Source organism: Solanum dulcamara, chromosome 7, assembly GCF_947179165.1.
Source record: "Solanum dulcamara chromosome 7, daSolDulc1.2, whole genome shotgun sequence".
NCBI classification, from domain to species: domain Eukaryota; kingdom Viridiplantae; phylum Streptophyta; class Magnoliopsida; order Solanales; family Solanaceae; genus Solanum; species Solanum dulcamara.
In genome coordinates, this window is record NC_077243.1 from 37,703,278 (window position 1) to 37,725,501 (window position 22,224).

A 22,224-nucleotide genomic window follows, 5' to 3' on the forward strand; every position below is an offset into this window, starting at 1 on the left:
ATAAAAACAAACTAATAAATATATTGAATTACATCATGATCAATCTAAAAATCGTTAGAAGTAATAGAACCTTGCTTTGACTCAAACACATGAATATAAAAAAGTAAAAAATAAAAAAGAAAGATGATTGTATAGTAATTGTTGCAGAGCACAAAGAGAATACAACATCATTTATGAAAAGTATTTGTATGGCAACCAAAACCTAGAAAAATGAAAGCATAAACTACCAATTGTTATGCTTCATTAAGCACCTGAACTAAAGAGGATGGAAAAGCAGACTCAAGAAATTGTGAACATTTTAACCAAATAAAATAGTAATTATTTTTTATTTATAATGAGATGTTATAAAGAGTAGCATAAAAGATTCAATTTATTACTCTTTCTATTTCAGTTTATGTGGCATTTTTCATTTTTCGAAAGTCAAATAGTGTAAGTTTGACTGAAAAATTAGGCATGAAATCTTCAATTTTTTTGAAATGAAATTTATATATTTGTAAAATACGTGAAAAGTACTATAAGTCACAATAATTGACAATTCAAAATATTTAAAAGATATCTGGAAATTTTATGGTCAAAGATAGATTTGTTTGAATCTCGAAATCAGAAAGGTGCCTGAGACAGAGGGAGTATAAAATGTTATAAGTATTAGAGTCCGTTTGGATTGACTTATAAGTTGCTTATATGCTGCTTTCAATTTTTTTAGCGTTTGGCTGACCAACTTAAAGTCATTTTGTGCTTAAAATAAGTCCAAAAAAATAATTGGATCTGTTTGGCTTTAGCTTATCTAAAGCAGTTTATGTCAAAAATAATAAGTTCAGCTACCCCAACTTTTTTTTTAACTTATAAGTAATTTTCAACTTATAAGCTGCTTAAAATAAATTAAGTCAAACAGACACTTCGAAAGACTCAAAGATGTTATGAGTAGTAGAAATAGCCCCTTCTCTGTTGGTTCAATTTTTTCTAGTCCTAGTAATATATATAAGGGAAAATTACGCGAGTTGGCAAACATTACTAGTTTATTATTTCATATGTGTATGGTTTTATTTTATTACGATTTGTGGTATATTTTGCTGAGATTCGCTATAATTCGTAGGTACAGCGTTTGTATAATTCGCTATACAATTCGCAGTTTTTGTATAGCGTTTGTACAATTCGCTATACAATTCGTAGTTTTTGTATAGCTTTTGTATATTTTGCTATACAATTCATGTACAACATTTGTATAATTCACTATATAATTTCCAGCGTTTGTATATTTCGGTAGACAATTCACGCACAACATTTGTATAATCGCACACATCATTCATCTATAAAAAAAAATTATATATTTTTTTACTTAAAATTCTGATTATACAAATTTAAATGAACCAATTTGTCATTATAAATAATTAAAAAAATTATAATTACATAAAGTTATTATATTTAAAAGATTTGTCATATATGAAATTTTGTCATTATATAAGATGCAAAAGGAAACACACAAGCATAGTTACAACTATTAAGATGGATCCATTGGGTTTGGTACCCCATGTTATCATCTTCCCTTTCCCTGCACATGGTCATGTTAACTCCATGCTTAAACTAGCACACCTTCTTTCTCTTTCCAACTTCCACATCATCTTTCTTGTCACCGTCGACACACATGACCGCCTCCTCAGTCACACAGATGTACTATCCCGATTTGGTAGCGAATTCCAGTTGCAAGCACTCCCCCATGAGATTTCTATGGATGTGGTGAATACTCGTGATGGAATATCGATGCTATACGATTCTCTAAACACATTTGCCAAACCATTTCTTAGAGAATTCATAGCGAATTCTACCGTGACATGTCTCATCGCCGACGGAATCTTAAGCATGGCGGCTGACGTAGCCCAAGAAATCAACTTGCCTATCATCTATTTCCGCACCGTCAGTGCTTGTTCCTTCTGGTCCTACTTTTGCATCCCTGACCTAATTCAAGCTGGACAACTTCCCCTCAAAGGTACCAAGTTCTATTTTCTTTATTTTAAAAGTGGATATTTTATTTGGGTGCAACATTATAATTCAAGCAAATTACCTTTTGGCCACTGTCTCCAAAACCAATATATATATATATATATTAGTCAAAGTGAACTGATAACGACTATCACCAACAATTTCACATAATTGTCAAATTAAAGAGCCAAATATTATATGATTTTCTAAAGAATTTCACCTTTATAATTTATTTAATTTAATAGATTTTCTAAATCATGAGTCTAATTCCTGAATAAAAGTAATTATTAGATTTAATGGCAAAATGGATTTTCCAGATTAAGTTTATTATTGATTATTTTAACCCTAATTATTTTGAAATTGAAAAAAATGGCATCATAATTATATCAGATAGTTTATTTCTGAAATTAAAAATTAATTAGAGTTAAAACAAGTATAAATTACAATAATTAATAATTTAAAATATAATATCACATAAATGAAAAAAATAAATGTCAATTATTTTTACCTAAAATTATAAATGTAAAACAGATGTATAAAGTAGTGTTAATTTTTTTTTAACTAATGTATGTGTGTATGTATATATAGATAGGTATAATCTACATAAAATATAAAATAAAAAAATGCTATATGGTATAATTTATGGAAAAAGATTTTAAAAAAAAAACAAAAAAAAACAAGAGTTGGAACGTAAAGAAATAAGGGGTAGGGGGCGATCAATAAATTAAGGGAGGGGGGAGGGGGGGGATTTGGAGTGGGCTGGGGGCGGGGAAATTCACTAAAGGGGATCGGGGGACCACATAACTTGCTAGACGCAGGCATCAGTGGTCCTTGCAAAGCGACTTTGTGCGCCTTCTTTCTTTTAACAAAAAAGGATCAAATATATTTTTATACTTAGAAATAGTTTAAATACATCTCTCATTATATTTTTGGATTAAATATATCCTTTTATTATATTTTCGATTTAAATATATCTTTTTCATTATATTTTCGTACAAATTCTCTCTTAATTTTAACGGAATAACATTTGAAAAGCGCAAAATTAAATAATTCATTTTCAATTTAAATATTTGATTTTTTTAGGAATAAATAAAATTTTCAATACTAATTTGAGTTTTTTTTCTTAGAAATGACAATATAAAATGCATTGCATAATTTTAAATACTAATAAATAAAATTTTAAATACTAATTTTAGTTTTGTTTCTTAAAAAATAATAAAACAAAAAATGCTGCAAAATTATTTTGCAGCATTTTCTATCTTATCATTTTGTAAGAAAAAAAGACTCAAATTAGTACTTAGAAATTTCATGTATTAGTACTTTTTTGTTATTTCTAAGAAAAAAAAACTCAAATTAGTACTTGGAAATTTTATTTATTTCTAAAAAAACAGATATTTAAAATTGGGAATGAGTTATTTAATTTTGAGCTTTTCAAGTGTTCTTCCGTTAAAATTAAGTGCGAATTTGTACCAAAGTATAATGAGAGGGGCATATTTGAACTGAAAGTATAACGGGAAGGGTATATTTAGCCCGAAAGTATAACCAGGTATATTTAAACTATTTTCAATAGTACAAGGGTATATTTGACCCTTTTTCGTTCTTTTAATTCTTTAACACCATTAACGACGTCAGAGGTAAGGTGCGAGGGTTCATGTGCAGGGGCGGCTCAACATAATTGAGGGCCTAAAGCGAAATTTCAATTAGAGGCCTAAAATTTAAAGAAACTTAATACGTATTCATTTTTAAAATTTATTTTTTCTAGCTTTTTAGAGGCAAATTATTATTTAATACAATTATAATAAAATAAGAAATACTTTTAATTTTTTAATTTTTTTTCTAATTGAAGTAGAATAAATATTTGCTAATAAAAGAAATATTATTAGGAAAAAATGTGTTCAAAAAGAAATTAAATAATATATTTATTTGAAAAAGGGAATTTTTGACTCATTAATTAATAGCAAGAGCATTTCTGGATCAAATATTGACGGTAAGGGCATTTACTAACCAAAATATAAACGGATGGCATTTTTTTTCATTTCAAATAGTTTAAGAAAATTTTTCTTATTTCATAATATAAATTTTTTCTTTATTTTTTCCAAATAATCAGCATATTTAACTTTCACGTAATATAAAATTTATTTTTTTCAAATTCTTAATATTTAATATAAAATTAATTTTTTATTTTAAATCAACATAAATTGCAAGTAAATATCAAATAATATACATATTAATGGACAATTCAAATAAAAGTGATGTCATTAATGAAATACAATTACGTAAATATTACAAAATTCTAAATTATATCACTTAAATATTTGAATAAATTAAAATTTTTGAAATATTTGATGAAAATTAAAAATAATATATTTGAAATATTTGTGTTTGATTTGGCAGAAGAAGGAATACTGGTATATCTGTTTGGTTTGGAAGAAACATTTTTTGTCCAATGATATTTCTAAGTTTTTCACGATACAAAATGGTACAATTTTGAAAACATCAAGTTAGTAATTTTGATGTTTAATTTTTCACAATGTTATATCATGTTCGGCATAATCCAATCATATCGAATAATATATTTGAACTATTTAACGAAAATTAAAAATAATAGATTTGAAATATTTGATGAAAATTAAAGTGACAAAAATTTAAATTTTATACAACAACAATCCAGTGAAATCCCACAACGTGAGATTTGCAGAGGGTAAAGTGTACGCAAACCTTACCACTACCAAGATAGGATGACTGTTTTCGAAAGACCCTCGCTCAATAAAAGCATAAAAAGATGTCAGATAAGACTAAAAATTTCAAAGCGATATGAGAAAGCAAATAACGAAAGCGACACAGATAAAATAGGGCAATCAAAGTATAGAAAGTAATAGATAACAACAGAAATCAGAGCACAAGAAATTATAGTGCACTAATGCGCATACTAATAAGGAAGAATAATGAGGCTATGTACTAGCCTTTTACCCTAATGTGGGTCTTCCACACCCTCCTATCGAAGGTCATGTCCTCGTTAAGTTGTAACTGCGCCATGTCATGTCTAATCACCTCTCCCCAATATTTTTTTGGCCTACCCCTACCTTTTCTGAAATCATCCATGGCCAACCTCTCACACCTCCGCACTGGGGCATCTGTGTCTCTCCTTTTCACATGTCCAAACCATCTCAGTCGCATTTCTTGCATCTTGTTTTCCACCGAGGCCACTCCTACCTTATCCCGAATAGCCTCATTTCTAATCCAGTCGCTCCTGGTATACCCACACATCCATCTCAACATTCTCATTTCGGCAAAAAAATTTAAATTTTATACTTAATATTTATTACTTATTTTTTAAAAATTTAATACTAAATACCAATTAATAGGGATAGTATGAGAAAATAGTTATATTAATTAATTTATGGAAAAATTACTAGAAAAAATACTTTTTAATAAATAATTATTGATTTTAGCGATACTTTTTATTTATTACCATTTACAGCAATATATAGCAATATTATGATATATTTACTATGTATTAAAAGTGAATTATGCATGCAATATAAATGTATTATAAGTGTTTTAAAATATATTATACTTGTTTGGTAAGAAATTGACACAATGTATTATAAGTGTATTAAAGTATGTGATAAATAAATTATCCATGAATAAAACTTGTATTATATGAGTTTTATAAATTATTCTCGCTAATATGTATTAAAATTGTATTATAAGTGTTCAGTGAAAAAAAATATTATTGCTATAAATGGTAAATATTTTTTTAATGTAGTACATTTATGTAAATTTTCCTTAATTTATTTTAATGAATGTGTTAAATTTAAATGTGACAAGTAAAAATGAATAAATGATGTACTAAACCCACTTAACAACTAATTTTAGTGATCGACGTAAAAATCTAGTCTAGATAGACGTATAGCTCTATATAAAATTACTACTTATACCATATTTTTTATAAAATAAAATAATTTTTAATATGTCCAAATGTATATTGAAAGTTTAAAAATCTGACAAAAAAAATTTATGTCGACATTGTCGTTTCACGATGTCGAAAGTGATAATTTTACTTTTTGTTATGAGATTTTGTGGTATATTATCCTCATTGTTTTAGTTTAGTTTTTTATTATTATATTATTTACTTGGAGAGATATTTATTTATTTGCTTTTTTGCATTTATCTTTTATTTATTTTTTATAAATATTTGAGAAAATAATTTAAAATTATTATTCATTTATCATAAAATACCGATGAATTATTTTTACAACAAAATATAATGGTTGATTTACTATTTAATAATATTTTCTTTTATTTAATAATTTAATAACTACTCTTTTTATATATTTTTGGCAAAATTTTATTTAGACACATGTAAGCCCAAATTTCCTTCAGATGATATGTTTTCTGCCCAAAAACTACTCCATGAAGAATATTATTCTTTTTACTCCCTTTCCCAGGTGAATTTCCTCCTAAAAATTACTCTCATCAAATCAATATTTTCCTAATATTTTTTCCTACACGACTCTTAATAAATGTAATTACTTTCTCTCAATAAATGTCTGGATATATAATGAAAGTTAAAAATCTGACAAAAGAATATTTGGTCCACATTGTTGTTTACATCCAATTTTATTCTTTTTATTAATTATTATTTTTAATAGTTCGAGCATTTATTGTGCTCATCAGATCGAAAATAATATTTTTACTTATTATTATAAGATTTTGTGATATTAAAAATTATTTTTATTATTTTAATATAATTTATTATTATTATAATAATCACTTGCAGAATTATTTATTTACTTACTCTTTTGTATTTATTTTTTATTATAAATATTTGAGAAAATAATTTAAAAATCATTATTTGCTTATTGTAAAAATACTGATGAATTATTTTTTACAACAAAATATAATGGTTGATTTACTAATTTAATAATTTTTTTACTTAATAATTTAATAATTACTCATTTTATATATTTTTGGCGAACTTTTATTTAGACATATTTAAGCCCAAATTTCCTTTAGATGATATGTTTTCTGCCCAAAAAATTACTCCAAAAAAATATATTATCCTTTTCTACTCCCTTTCTGACGTAAACACCCCACTCCCTCCCCGGCCACACCAACCAAAAAAAATTACTCTCATCAAATCAATCTTTTACTATTTTTATTCCTTACACGTCTCTCAATAAATGTTACCCTCTCCATTTCATATTAAGTGAATTTGTGAGACAATGCACATATATTAAGAAAAATATTCAAGGACATAATTTGAATTATACTTTTCACTATTGTCCTTTGTAAAATCATAAATATAACTTTGCAAATAGTGTGATTTATCTCGTAGAAAATATAAAACTTTAATAAATGAAAGGATAACAACTCATTTGGTCTTTTTGAGTACTAGAACTTTTTATTTCATAAAAGACTCATCCCTTAAACTTGAATGAAATTTTGTACTATTCGATAACTACGGTTATTAAGTTGATGGGTAATTTTAGATAATTAATTTAGTTGGTAGGCTAAATTTATAATTTATTTAATACCCTATACCACTTTATTTATTAAAATAAGTTAGTAAGGTTTGCCACTTTTAGTATATGATTGTTTTATTTAGAGAAAATAAATTAGGCAAGGAGACATACCTGTACTACGACAAAGAGCGGCCATGAGTGCTCCAGGTAAATCAACCGCGCCCCTAAATCCATGCCTTGTGTATATGAGTTGGATCATATATTGTTATTATAATGTGGGTAGTGAAAGAGAAATAAGAGAAATTGAATTGGAAAGTGATATACCTATGTAACATTTTATACTTATAAGTTTATTGATGGTAGAAGGGAATCATTGGATAATGGTTATGCCCTATCATTGTACAATTACCATGACTTATCAATTGGATGGTGTTATATATATATATATATATATATATGTATAAAGTAATGATTATGATAGGTTTAAGGATTTGCATATTGAGTTTTCTCAAATTGAGTGATTGATATGGTAACTTTGATGTTATTTCCTATGTATTTATTATATTACTTTTAAATTTTCTTACGATTATCATATTATGATTTAAGTTTTGATATATTGAAATAGGTAATTAAATAGTAAGTGTATTATATTATATGAATATCATTAGGCTTGAGGTTTAGGAAATTGATTATAAGTTGGGGTTTGTATCGTTGGTTCTCCCACCTAGGAGGTTAAGTGTGGGTTCCCCTCATTGCCATTTTGGATTGTGACAAACTTGGTATCATAATTCAAGTTTTTTATTGTGAGTCTACATTCATGGTAGTATGTGTTGTCAAGATATGAATTGATAAGGTAAGAAATGATCGATCGCATCAAGTATTGAGCACTTAGAAGGACTTGTGTATGATTTGGATCGTAAAGTTGGTTACTTTTGACTGTTAAAGGACCTAAAGAGCGTTTCACTTTAAATTTTGGTTTAGAGGACAAGGTAAAATATCATGGGTTGTTGGTCAAAGGATAAGATTGGTAAACGAGTTAGCGAAAGAAACAAGAGTCTGGTATATTAAAGAGTTTAAGATATTTGGAATTTGCATCATGGGAAGAATCTAAGAAAGTGAAGGTTTAAGACATCTCATGTAGCCCCTTGGTTTGAAATTTGGGTTTTGATTTGAGTGACAAGCAGTGATGTGTGGAAGATTGAGTTTTTATGTTGATTTGGGTTGTTTGAATTATAATTAGATGACTTTATGAGGCGGGAAGTAACTTAGAAAAGAGGATTCTTGGTCTTTGGGGAGGCAAGATCTTCTTTTCTCGATTAGATTAAAGGAAAGAAGTTTGATTATGAAAAGCTAAGCCGAATTTGTGATATGGCCTTGCATGGAGAGGCCAAAGAGGCTGTGATTGATGAGGAAGGCGTCTTGAGGATCAAGAGGAGGGTATGTGTGCCCCGTATTGATAATTTGATTCAAACTATTCTTGTAGAGGCTCATAGCTCGAGGTACTCTATACATCCTAGTGCAACCAAGATATATCGTGATCTGAGACAACATTATTGGGGGAGTAGAATAAAGCATGACATTGTTGATTTTGTTGCCCAGTGTCCAAATTGTCAGCTAGTAAAATATGAGCACTAACGGCCTGGAGGGACACTTCGGAGAATGTCCATTCCTGAATGGAAGTGGAAAAGGATTGCAATGGATTTTGTGGTTGGTCTTCCAAATACATTGGATAAGTTTGATTCTATATGGGTGATTATTGACAAGTTAACTAAGTTTACACACTTAATTCCAGTTAATTAAGGTGACTTATAATGTAGAAAAATTATCTAAATTCTATATTCGCGAGATTTTTTGATTACATAGAGTTTCAGTTTCTATCATATCAGATAAAGGTACGCAAATTATTTCTAACTTTTGGAGGACCCTGCAGGCTAGGTTAGATACTAGATTGGATCTTAGTATCGCATTTCATCCTCATATCGATGAGTAGTCTGAGCGGACAATTCAAGTGCTAGAGGATATGTTTCGCGCGTGCGTGATAGATTTTGGTAGTCATTGAGATCAGTTCTTACTCTTGGTAGAGTTTGGGGAACTGATTTTTGAGGAAATCGTTAGAGAAGGTGAAATTCTTTCAGGAAAAGCTTTTAGCAGCTCGGAGCAGGCAGAAGGAGTATGCAGACCGAAAGGTCAGGGACATGGAGTTTGTTGAGGGAGAGCAAATGTTGTTGAAGATTTCACCCATGAAAGGTGTGGTGAGATTTAGTAGGCTCAGTCCGAGGTATATTGGGCCATTTGAAGTTCTTAAGCGTGTTCGAGAGATGGCCTATGAATTGGCTTTGCCTCCAGGTTTGTCCGGAGTGCACCTACTATTTCATGTGTCTATGCTGAATTAATATCCTGGTGATGGAAACTATATTATTCGATGGGATTCGGTCTTACTTGATGAGATTTTTTCCTATGAGAAGGAGCTTGTAGCTATTCTAGACAGGGAGATTCGCAAGTTGAGGTTTAAGGAAATTACATCTGTAAAGGTCCAATGAAAAACTCGCCTGCTTGAGGAGTCCACTTGGGAGACTAGGGTGGATATGCATGGAAGATATCCACATCTGTCGTACGACCCATTTGGTCTTTTTGAGTACTAGAGCTTTTTATTTCATAAAGGACTTATCTCGTAAACTTGAATCAAGATTTGGACTATTCGATAACTACGGTGCTTAAGTTGATGGATAATTTTAGATAATTAATTTAGTTGGTAGGCTAAATTTATAATTTATTTAATACTCTATACTACTTTATTTATTAAAATAAGTTTGTAGGGTTTGTCACTTTTAGTATATGATTGTTTTATTTAGAGAAAATAAATTAGGCGAGGAGACATACATGTATGGCAACAAAGAGAGACTATGAGTGCTCCAGGTAAATCAACCACGCCCCTAAATCCTTGCCTTGTGTATATGAGTTGGATCATATATTGTTATTATAATGTGGGTAGTGAAAGAGAAACAAGAGAAATTGAATTGGAAAGTGATATGCCTATGTAACATTTTATTCTTATACGTTTATAGATGGTAGAAGGGAATCATTGGATAATGGTTATGCCCTATCACTGTACAGTTATCATGACTGATCAATTGGATGGTTATATATATATATATATATATATATATATATATATGTGCGCATAATGGAATGATTATGACAGGTTTAAGGATTTGCATATTGAGTTTTTTTCAAATTGAGTTATTGATATGGTAACTTTGATGTTAGTTCCTATGTATTTATTATATTACTTTTAATTTTTTTTACGATTATCATATTATGATTTAAGTTTTGATATATTGAGATATGTAATTAAATATTAGATTTATTGTATTATATGACTATCATTAGAGTTATGATATTGGAGGAATTGATGCTTAATCGTAGACTTGAGATTTAGGAAATTAATTAGAAGTTGGGGTTTTTATCGTTGGTTCTCCCACCTAGGAGGTTAAGTGTGTGTGCCACTCATTGCCATTTTGGGTCGTGACAGACAAATATGAAAAAAGTTTCAAATATCTATTTTGAACTTTGAACAATTCAATTATTTTAAATAATAAAAAATCGTTCAAAAATTCACTTAATATGAAATGGAAGAAGTATTACTTTCTCCCAATAAATGTCTGGATGTATAACGAAAGTTAAAAATCTGACAAAAGAATTTTAGATTGATATTGTTGTTTAGAGTCCAAAGTTAAAAGCACAATTTTTTTGAAAAAAAATACTCCAAATAAACAAGCTAATTACAGATAAAATCAAAGGGATAAAGGCACATTAACAGTGCTGTCTCTATGCTTAAAAAAATTAGGCATTTTGGGCCTCAAATTTTTACCAAGAATAAATTATGTTTTAGTATTTCTCATAGAATTTTTTTTTATTATATATGATAATAAATATAATTTTTTAATTTCTTTTAATTATTTTATTCTCTTTAACACCGTTTCAAATAGAAGTAATCATTATATGAATTGTTAACATAATTATAAGTAATAACTTGAGAAAATTTAGATAAAAATAAGAGTTATAACCATAGAATTTGATTCAAGAAATTGATAACTTGCTATACCTCCATTTTAACATGCTTGATGTAATGCTTGAAAGTCTAAGAAGAAATTAAAAAAAGAGAATTTGCAATTCACTTGTTTAATACTTTTCGGCTATTGATTCTTATTTTTTGACAGAGTATTACTCCCTCTATTCCATATTAACTGAATTTCTAGAGTTTTATTTTATTGTTCAAAATAGTTGAATTATTCAAAGTTCAAAAGAAATGTTTGAATCTTTTTCCACATTTACCTTTTCCATTAATGAAGTTTTGTAATTTTCTAGGAGTTAAACTACATTACATACAAAGTTATACTCAAATAAGAGACTATTTGTATTTATGATTTCACATTTAATCATTTTTATGAGACTGATTAAACATAAGGCTTATAGAGGAAAATATGATTCAAATTTTGTCCTTAAATATTTTTCTTAATATGTGTGCATTATCTTAAAAATTCAGTTAGTATGAAATAGAGGGAATACTTATTAAAAATTTGAAGAGAGTACAAAAAGACAACAACAACAACAACAACCCAGTGAAATCATTATATGTTAACAATTCATATAATGACTGCCTCAGTAAAATGATGTTTTTCAACAATGAATTGATAAAACTTTACCTAAAACTAATAATTAAAAGAAAAAAATCCAAAGAAATCATTTATGAAAAATTATTTTTTATCGTTATTTGAATAAAAATTAATAATGGATTTATTATGATCTTATATATATGACATATATTATCCGTTAAAATATAGAGTACATGAAATTATTCTTTTTAATTGATAAAATGTGATTACGAAAAATAAAATAATTTTCCACATTTTTATTACTTAAAGTAGTTTAAAAAGAAAGAAAACAAGAGTAGAGTTTCTTAAAAGTAATATTTTTATAAGGAACAATATTTGTTTTTTCTTAAAAAATAATATGTTTATTCAGAAAAGGATATTTTGACCTATTTTATAACAATAGGGACATTTTTTACCCATTAAATACCAATACGGGCAATTTTGGATCAAAATGTTGACGCTAAGGATATTTTTATTCATTTCAAATAGTTTAAGGACATTTTTGATCTTTTTTTCATAATAATATAATATTGAGGAGAGAGAAAAGATATTTTTCAGAGAGTAAAATAGAGAATTGTGTTGGAGTTGATTGGTCTTTAAATACTCTCTATTTTTTATATTTGGAGAGTAAAATAGAGAATCGATTGGAAATGCCTTAGTAGGCAGGCCAACTTTTGTTTCATTTTTCAACTATTGCTGGGACCAACTAAATTATTGCACCATGACGAGGTTAGCTTTGCCTATCATTTCAAGGAAAAAAATTAAAGGTTAACTCCTATGCGTCTCTCAATAAATGTAATTACTTTCTCTGTTTATTTTACATCTTAACTATTTTATAAATAGTTTTTGTTATAAAATGAATTAACTTGGCAAAATAAGAAGGATGAATAAAAACAACAGGAGAATAAAAGAGAGAAATCAGTGTATGTATGTATCTATATCTTCTTTATATTGAAGAAGAATGCTATATTTATAGTCATACAAGTAAGTGGAGGAAAATATTAATGGGTAAGTTGCCCACTGAAAAAAGATAAAGGACTATCCACTAATGCAAAGTGGACAACCATTAATTTGGTTGATAACACTCCCTCTTGGATGTCCACATAAAATGTGTCTCATTAAAAACTTTACAAGAAACAATATACATAGTTATTCTGAACATCCATAGATGTTGTGCCTCGTTAAAACCTTACTAGGAAAAACCTAGTGGGAAAAAGCCTACTGAAGGAAAAATAGTACACACATCTGGTAATACGCTTTGAGTGTTGCCTCATTAAAAACCTTATCAGGAAAATCCAGTAGAACAAAACTTTGGCTAAGGAAAAAAGAGTACAACGCGTATTTTACTCCCCCTGATAAAAACATCACTTAACATCACGAATACGACGCATTCCAATTTTGTATCTCATTTTCTCAAAGGTTGAAGTCGGCAATGCCTTGGTAAACATATATGCTAAATTGTCATTTGAACAAACTTGTTGGACATCTATTTCACCCTTCTTTTGAAGATCATGAGTTAAAAATAATTTTGGTGAAATATGTTTTGTTCTGTTTCCTTTGATGTATCCTCTCTTCAGTTGAGCTATACATGCAGTATTGTCTTCATACAATATTATTGGAACGTTTCTTTTCAAAGAAAGGACATATGTTTCTTGAATGTGTTGAGTTATTGATCTTAACCAAACGCATTCCTGACTTGCTTCATGAATGACTATTATCTCTGCATGATTTGAACAAGTGGCAACCATAGTTTGCTTTGTTGAACGCCATGATATAGCTATACCACCACACGTAAATAAATAACCTGTCTGCGATCGAACTTTATGGGGATCAGACAAATATCCCGCATCTGCATAACCAATCAATTGTGATGTGGATTCATTTGAATAAAACAATCTCATATCAATGGTCTCTCGGAGGTATTTGAATATATGCTTAATTCCATTCCAGTGTCTACGCATTGGGGAAGAATTAAATCTTGCTAACAAGTTTACTGAGAAAGCTATATCTGGTCTAGAATTATTGGCAAGATACATTAATGCACCAATTACACTAAGGTATGATATTTCAGCACCAACAAACTCTTCATCATTTTTATGAGGTCGAAATAGATCTTATTAATATCAAGAAATCTCACAACCATTGGGGTACTCAATGGATGTGCTTTATCCATATAAAACCTCTTTAAAATATTTTCAGTATATGTTGACTGATGGACAAATATCTCATTTGTAAAATATTCAATTTGTAGACCAAGAATTTTTTTTATCTTTCCGAGGTCTTTCATTTCAAACTCCTTTTTCAGACATTTTATTGCCTTTGAAAGTTCTTTCGGAGTTCCAATAATATTCAAATCATCAACATATACTGCTATTATGAAAAATTCAGATCCAGTCCTTCTCATAAAGACACAAGGGCAAATTGGATTATTTTTATATTCTTCTTTTAGCAAATATTCGCTAAGAGCATTGTACCACATGGGACCTGATTGTTTCAACCCGTATAAGGATTTTTGAAGCTTTATTGAGCAAGTTTCTCGAGAATTCTTGTATGCTTCAGGCACTTTGAACCCTTCGAGAATTTTCATAAAAATGTCATAGTCCAATGAGCCATATAAATAGGCAGTGACCACGTCCATTAGGTGCATTTCAAGTTTTTCATGAACTGCCAAATTCATTAGATACCTGAAGGTAATTGCATCCACCATATGGCAATATGTTTCCATATAGTCAATGACAGGTCTTTGCGAAAAACCTTGGGCTATAAGTCGTGCTTTATATCTTACGACTTCACCCTTTTCATTTTGTTTACGCACAAAAACCCATTTGTGCCCTACTGGCTTGACACCTTCAGGTGTTTAGATTATTGATCCAAAAATTTTACGTTTTTCAAGTGAAGTTAACTCTGCTTGAATTGCATCCTTTCATTCTGGCCAATCTTCTCTTTCTACATTCATCGACAGATTTTGGTTCAAGATCCTTATGTTGTTGCATTATTTCAATGGCAACATTATAAGCAAAAATATTATCGATCACAATATCATTTCGGTTCCACCGTTTTCCTATCGAGACATAACTTATTGAGTTTTTTTCATTCTCATTATTTTTAGGTACTTGGACCTCCTTGGTGGTATCACCATTTGTTGTGTCTCTGGTCTCTTCTTGAGCACTTGCCTCCAAATTATGATCATCTTGATCATTTATTTCTTTTATTTTTCGAGAATTTTTATCTTTGGAACCAATTGGTCTTCCACGTTTTAAGCGTGGCCTAGACTAATTTGCCTGAACATGTTGTCCTACTGGGACATCAACTCGAACTTGAGCATTAGCAGCTGGGATATGTGATTTAGTAACCCGTGGAAGGTTAGTAAATTCATCCGGCGGTTAATTTGCAATATTCTGCAAATAAATCATCTTTTGAACTTCTTGCTCACATTGATTTGTTTGAGGATCTAAATAAGATAGTGATAATGAATTCCAATCTATCTTATTTTCCAATTGCTTATGTTCTCCCCCTGATGTTGGGTATACTGATTCATCAAAATGAAAATCAGTGAACCTTGTCGTAAATAAATCTCCAGTCATAGATTTTAAATATTTTATAATAAAAGGTGATTCATACCCAACATATATTTCCAACCTTCTTTGGTGACCCATCTTTGTGCGGTGCGGTGGAGCAATTGGGACATATACCGCACACTCAAATATTCTAAGTTCGAATATATTTGGCTCCCTTCCAAAAGCCAACTGTAATTGGGAAAATTCATGAAAATTTATTGGCCTTATGCGCACAAGTGCTGCTGCATGAAAAATAGCATGCTCCCATATCGAAAGAGGAAGTTTTTTCCTCATTAGCAATGGTCTAGCTATCAATTGGAGGCATTTAATCAATGATTCTGCTAGACCATTTTGAGTATGAACATAAGCGATCGGATGCTCAACTTTTATTCCAATCGACATACAATAATCATTAAAAGATTGAGATTTAAATTCACCAACATTATTAAGACGAATTGTCTTTATTGCATAATCTGAAAATTATGCTCTTAACCTTATAATTTGAGCTAAAATCTCGCAAAAGCCATGTTGCGAGTTGATAATAAGCACACATGCGACCATCTTGTAGATGCATCTATCAAGACCATTTAATATTTAAATAGTCCACATGAAGGGTGAATTGACTTACATATATCACCCTGTATATGTTTCAGAAACGTAGGGGATTTAATCCCAACCTTAGTTGCTGATGGTTTAATAATCAGTTTTCCTTGGGAACAAGCAATACAAGATAATTCCTTAGATCAAAGAATTTTTTGATTCTTTAAAGTGTGTCCATGTGAATTCTCAATAATTCTGCGCATCATATTATAACCGGGATGGTCCAACCAGTCATGTCAAATGATAAAATCATTAGAATCAGCAAACCTTTTGTTTACTATGGCATGTGATTCAACAATATCAATATTTGTATGGTACAATCCAAAAGAAATTGCAGGTAATTTTTTGTGCATAATTTTTTTCTCCATATTTATGGTAGTAATATAAAGGTATTCAACCTTTCCTTCATTCGCAGTCTCAATATGATAGTCATTTTGTCGAATAACCTTAAAACTTAACAAGTTTCTTTGATACTTACTACAATACAATGCATTTTCAATTACCAATATCGTTCCTCCAGAAAGTAATAAGGCCGCTCTTCCAGAACCTTCAATTAATTTTGTACTATCAGAAATTATATTGACGTAGGCCTTTTTCATAATTAAATAACAGAAATATTTCTTTTCTTTTAATATCGTATGAGTCGTGACACTATCCAAAAGACACATATCTCCATTATTCATCTTGAATCCAATTGAAGACTGAGAAATTTATTTATCTTCATAAAATAAAAATACATTATAAGAAATAAAATAAGTAACAATATTGTTAAAAAAACATAAGTCCTTTTTTTTCTTTTCTTTTAAATACATAAACGTAAAAAAATGATAATTCAAAGTACATAAAAACGACAACATATTGAAAATCATATAATGAAATTAAACATCAATTATAATCCTTAAAAAATCTTCAACCTCCAAATGAGTAATATCATTGAGGTCATTAAAATCGTCATCCTTCAAAGCCATATTTGCTTCAATATTATCTTTATGCAAAGGTCTTACCTCAACATTATTTTCAAACGCCAAGTGTGACTCTATTCGAGCATTAGAAGAAGAGGCACCACCTCTATTTGCCTTTCTTTTGAAAGAATTTTGATAAAGTCTTACAAAATGCTCAGGCGTCCGACATTCATTTTTTCAGTGGCCTTTCATGCCACAACAATGACAGTTACTTCTTGAAGGGCCACTTTGAGAACTGATATTGTTCTCAATTTCATGTTGACCACCACCACAACGATTATTATATCGTCTTCTGCCATTGCCACATCTACGCACATTATTGTGGCCATGATTTTTATTTTGTCTTCTTTTAGACTGGCCATGTGCTTCTACCATATTTGCTTCTGGTAACGGAGTAGTTCGAGTGAGACGGGCTTCATGATTTTTTATTAAAAGAGCATTATGTTGCTCAGCCACCAGAAGGCATGAGATCAATTTAGAGTATTTTTGAAAACTATTTTCACGGTATTGCTGCTGTAATATCACATTAGAGGCATGAAAGTAGTTAATGTCTTTTCCAACATATCCTCATCATTTATAGTTTCCCCACATAATTTTAATTGGAAAGTTATTCTAAATATAATAGAATTATACTCAATTACAGTTTTAAAATCTTAAAATCGTAAGTGCATCTACTCATAACGAGCCCTTGACAATATCGTTGCCCTGAGGTGGTCATACCTCCCTTTTTAGTCTTTTCACAATTCAAGTGGATCTTTTACTGTTAAATATTCAACTTTTAGGCTTTCATCTAGATGATGACGAAGGAAAATTATAGTCTTTGCTTTATCCTGACTTGATGCTGTATTTTTTTCGATTATAGCATCACCAAGACCCTTAGCGGTAAGGTGGATTTCAACATCAAGTACCCATGATAAATAATTTTAACCAAAAATATCAAGTGCCACAAACTTCAATTTTGACAAGTTTGACATGATGAAAATTAATTTAAAAATAACAAAGACAACTTAAAAATTAAATTTTTTTAATAGATATACCTGATATAGGAGTTAATTTTTTGAAAAAAATTAGAGTTTCGTGTTGATAACGTGTTATAAAATAAATTAACTTGACAAAATAAGAAGAAGAAAGTAAAAACAATAGGAGACAAAAGAGAGAAAGCAGTGTATGTATGTATCTATGTCTTCTTTACATTGAAGAAGAAGGCTATATTTATAGCCATACAAGTAAGTGGAGGAAAATATTAATGGGTAAGTTGCCCACTGAAAAAAGATAAAGGACTCTCCACGAATGCAAAGTGGACAGTCATTAATTTGGTTGATAACAATTTTTATTTTATGTGTCACTTTTAATAAATAAAAATATATTGTATTTTTTCATATTCAGAATGATAGTAGTATGTATTAAATAATATATTTTTTAAAATATTGTATTACATTAAAAATGAATTACGAATATTTAGAGATTTAATTAATGAATTATATGATTTATAATATGTTAATTACAAATATTGTATAATAGAAAATAGAAAGGTCATATAACAATGAAAAAGTATTCAAAAATTGAAATAGATAATGTGAATAGTAGTTCTCCAAATTTGGAGAACTACTATTTAACTCTCTATATTTGGAGTGTAGAAAGTAAAATAAAGGGTGGTTGGAGTGTCTATTCTCTATTTGACTCATCAAATATAGAGAATAAAGAGTAAAATAGAAGTGGATTGGAGATGGTCTAAAAAGGAAATAGAATTACTTAGAGCTGGACAAAATTATTGAAAACTCAAGAAATCAAATCGAATTAAACTAATCGATTCTTTGATTACATGTTCGATTTAAGAATTTTGATATTATTTTCTATGTACCATAAAACCATACTTATATTACCTTTGTTAAAAAAAGATATAAGTGTCAAAAACACACATATACTATTCTTCTTTTTTGAGTTTCATACCTAAAGTATTGAGAGTGTGAGTTTCATACCTAAACTATCATTTATTAGTTTGAGAAACACACATCTCTTTCTTATTCCACTGGCATCATGGTGTGTGTGCTATACTCTCTCTTTCATTTGAAAATAATTATCACATCACACTCCACATAGACAAATATCCCACCTTGATAAAAATCAAATAAATTATTAGAATTAGTTAAAATTAAAGATTAAAGTATTATTATCCCTCCACCCTCCAAAAAAAAATTATAAAATAAAATATAAAATATTTTTACTATCCCACTCCACCACTTTTTCTCACCATACTCCTCCCCCCTCCCCAAATTGTTTGTTTTATTTTTATTTTTTAAATTTCTATTATAAAAGTTTTTTAAGAAAATTCTCACTTCATCTTCCCATCTTCCCAACCCCCTCAAATAATAATTTAGATATTATTTTTATATTTTAATTTTTTTTACCCCGCCCCACCTAACCCTCCACTTCCAAATTTTTTTCTCGTTTATGTTAGATGCATAAACATGATTGTAGTAAAGTATTTTTTATTTGTCGCAAGACTTTTCTTAAAATAAAATATTTTTTTCTGTTATATTTGGTACGCAAGTAGAAAAAATATTTTCCTATGAACATATCTAATATAGAATGAGAAAAATAAAAAACATAATAAATAAATTAAGAGCGAAAAGTTAGATGAGATGGGTATAATTTTATTTTTTTATAAAATTAAAAATAATAACAATTTTTTAGGAAGGAGTGGGGGAGGGGTGAAGTATGAATTTTTTTCAAAATATTTTATACATGAAATTTTTTAAAAAAATAAAAGAACGGGAGATGGTCGGGGGGGGGGGGGGGGGAAGGTGGAGTGAGTGAGAAAAATATTTTAAACTTTTTAAAAAAAATATTTTTTTAGGATAAAAATACTTTAGTTTTAACTTTAAACTAATATTAATATTTTATTTAATTTTTGTCAATATAGAATATTTTATTCATGTAGAATGCCATTTGACAAGATTTTTTCAAAAAATAGAAAGAGTGTATTACACACGTCACTAAAAGTGTGTTTCTCAAACTAATGAGTGATAGTTTAGGTATGAAACTCACACTTTCAAAAGTTTGTTTAGGTATGAAACTAAAAAAAAAAGAATAGTTTAAATGTATTTTTGACACTTATCTCTTAAAAAAAATATACTTACACAAAATTTGGATACAACAAGATACTTATATATATAGTTTGGCACTCATTCAGTCATTATACAGATTTAGAGTTTTCTTTTTTCGCAAATAAAATCAAAGATTCTTATACCTCCATGAGCCAAGTTCTATTTTGTTTACCTTGTATATTTGAAGAAAAAAGAAAATGGTGTTTTGGCTGTGGAGTAACGTAGTTGGTTGTACATGAATTACAGGAAATGCAATGGACTTGACATTGATGAAGGTAAAAGGCATGGAAGATTTTCTGAGAGGTCGAGACCTTCCAAGCTTTTGTCGGGCGAGTGACTTAACTAGTCCGGATATCAGGATAGTAATGACTGAGACGCGACAAACCCCTCGAGCACGAGGGCTCATACTTAACACATTTGAAGATCTTGAAGGGCCCATACTTTCTCATATTCGAACTGTTTGTCCAAATGTTTACACAATTGGAGCAGTTCATGCCCTTTTAAAGGCTAGACTTGCAACAAAATCTACCTCTTCAAACAGTTTGTGGCAAGAAGATGAAAGTTACTTGTGTTGGCTTGACACGCAGCCACCAAAATCTGTGATATATGTTAGTTTTGGAAGTGTTGCAGGGCTGACTAAAGATGAGTTGTTAGAATTTTGGTATGGTCTAGTGAATAGTGAGCAAAAGTTCTTGTGGGTGATGAGGCCAGACTTGCTAATAGGACAAGAGAAAAAATATGAGATTCCTATAGAGTTGGATCAGGGTACAAAGGCAAGGGGCTACATGGCTGATTGGGTTCCACAAGAAAAGGTGTTGGCACATAGAGCAATTGGGGGTTTCCTGACTCACTCCGGGTGGAATTCCACATTGGAGAGTATAGTTGAAGGTGTACCTATGATTTGCTGGCCAAGATTTGCTGATCAACAAATCAATAGTAGATTTGTTGGAGGGGTTTGGAAGATGGGACTGGACATAAAAGATACATGTGACAGAGACATCATTGCAAAATCAATTAGAGATCTGATGGAGAAGAGAAATGGTGAATTCTCGCAAACAACAAAGCACATGGCAACTTTGGCAAAAAGAGCTGTCAATGAAGGTGGGTCGTCATACGTTAATCTCGACCGTCTTATACAGGACATAAGATCTATGATTCCTTCGTTCAAACAGGACTGATCCAAGCTTTTGTTAGCTGGGATTAAATTGTTGCCTAGACATTGCAGATTTATTCTGAATAACCTTAGCAACAAATATATCTTCACTTTTACAACTGCAGTCTTTTGCAAGTAGCTCTGCAGTAATAAATAAACTAAGCTTTACCAATGGGGAGGATCAATTGTTTAAGAAAAATAAAGATATAAAAAATGATGAAACGAAAACAATGAGAAGTAATGCATTAACCTAGAGGAAGAGCCATTAGCTTCCAACAAAAAATCTACCTTATCCTGTGTCCGGGGGGGTGGGGGGGTGGGGGATGTAGTTCATCTGAACCCATAATTTTTGACACAGTAAGGATATATATGTAAAAAATTACTCCATAAGATTTGAACCCATAGTTTTAACATTACAATAAATGCAATGCTACTCAAAAATCTCAAAAGTTAAAGCCATTAAATTTGAATTTTGGATCTGTCTCTACTTTCATCTTGGATCTGTCTCTACTTTCATCGCCACAATCTTGTTTCTATATTCACACCTTCCTACTCTACTATTACCAAATTACCTTTTTATATTTCCCTTTTCAGTTTCAGATCAAGCTGATCACTTAAGTAGAAAATGATTACATTATTCATTTGCATTTGGTCCTTTCCACTGCACTTTGGAATAGTAATATAAATTGATTTTGAGTTTAGTCTGAATTCTGAAAACTTAAAAAGTTGCAACTTCTTAGCAATT

General features: G+C 29.8%; 1 protein-coding gene across 1 annotated transcript; it reads left to right on the forward strand.

The window, feature by feature from the left end:
- Positions 1 to 1,448: 1,448 nt before the first annotated feature.
- On the forward strand, positions 1,449 to 21,687 carry LOC129896467 (7-deoxyloganetic acid glucosyltransferase-like). Its single transcript, XM_055972382.1, has 2 exons — positions 1,449 to 1,984; positions 20,573 to 21,687. The coding sequence occupies exons 1-2, from the start codon at positions 1,504 to 1,506 to the stop codon at positions 21,502 to 21,504; spliced, it is 1,413 nt and encodes a 470-aa protein (XP_055828357.1). The 5' UTR covers positions 1,449 to 1,503; the 3' UTR covers positions 21,505 to 21,687.
- The last annotated feature ends 537 nt before the right edge of the window (positions 21,688 to 22,224 follow it).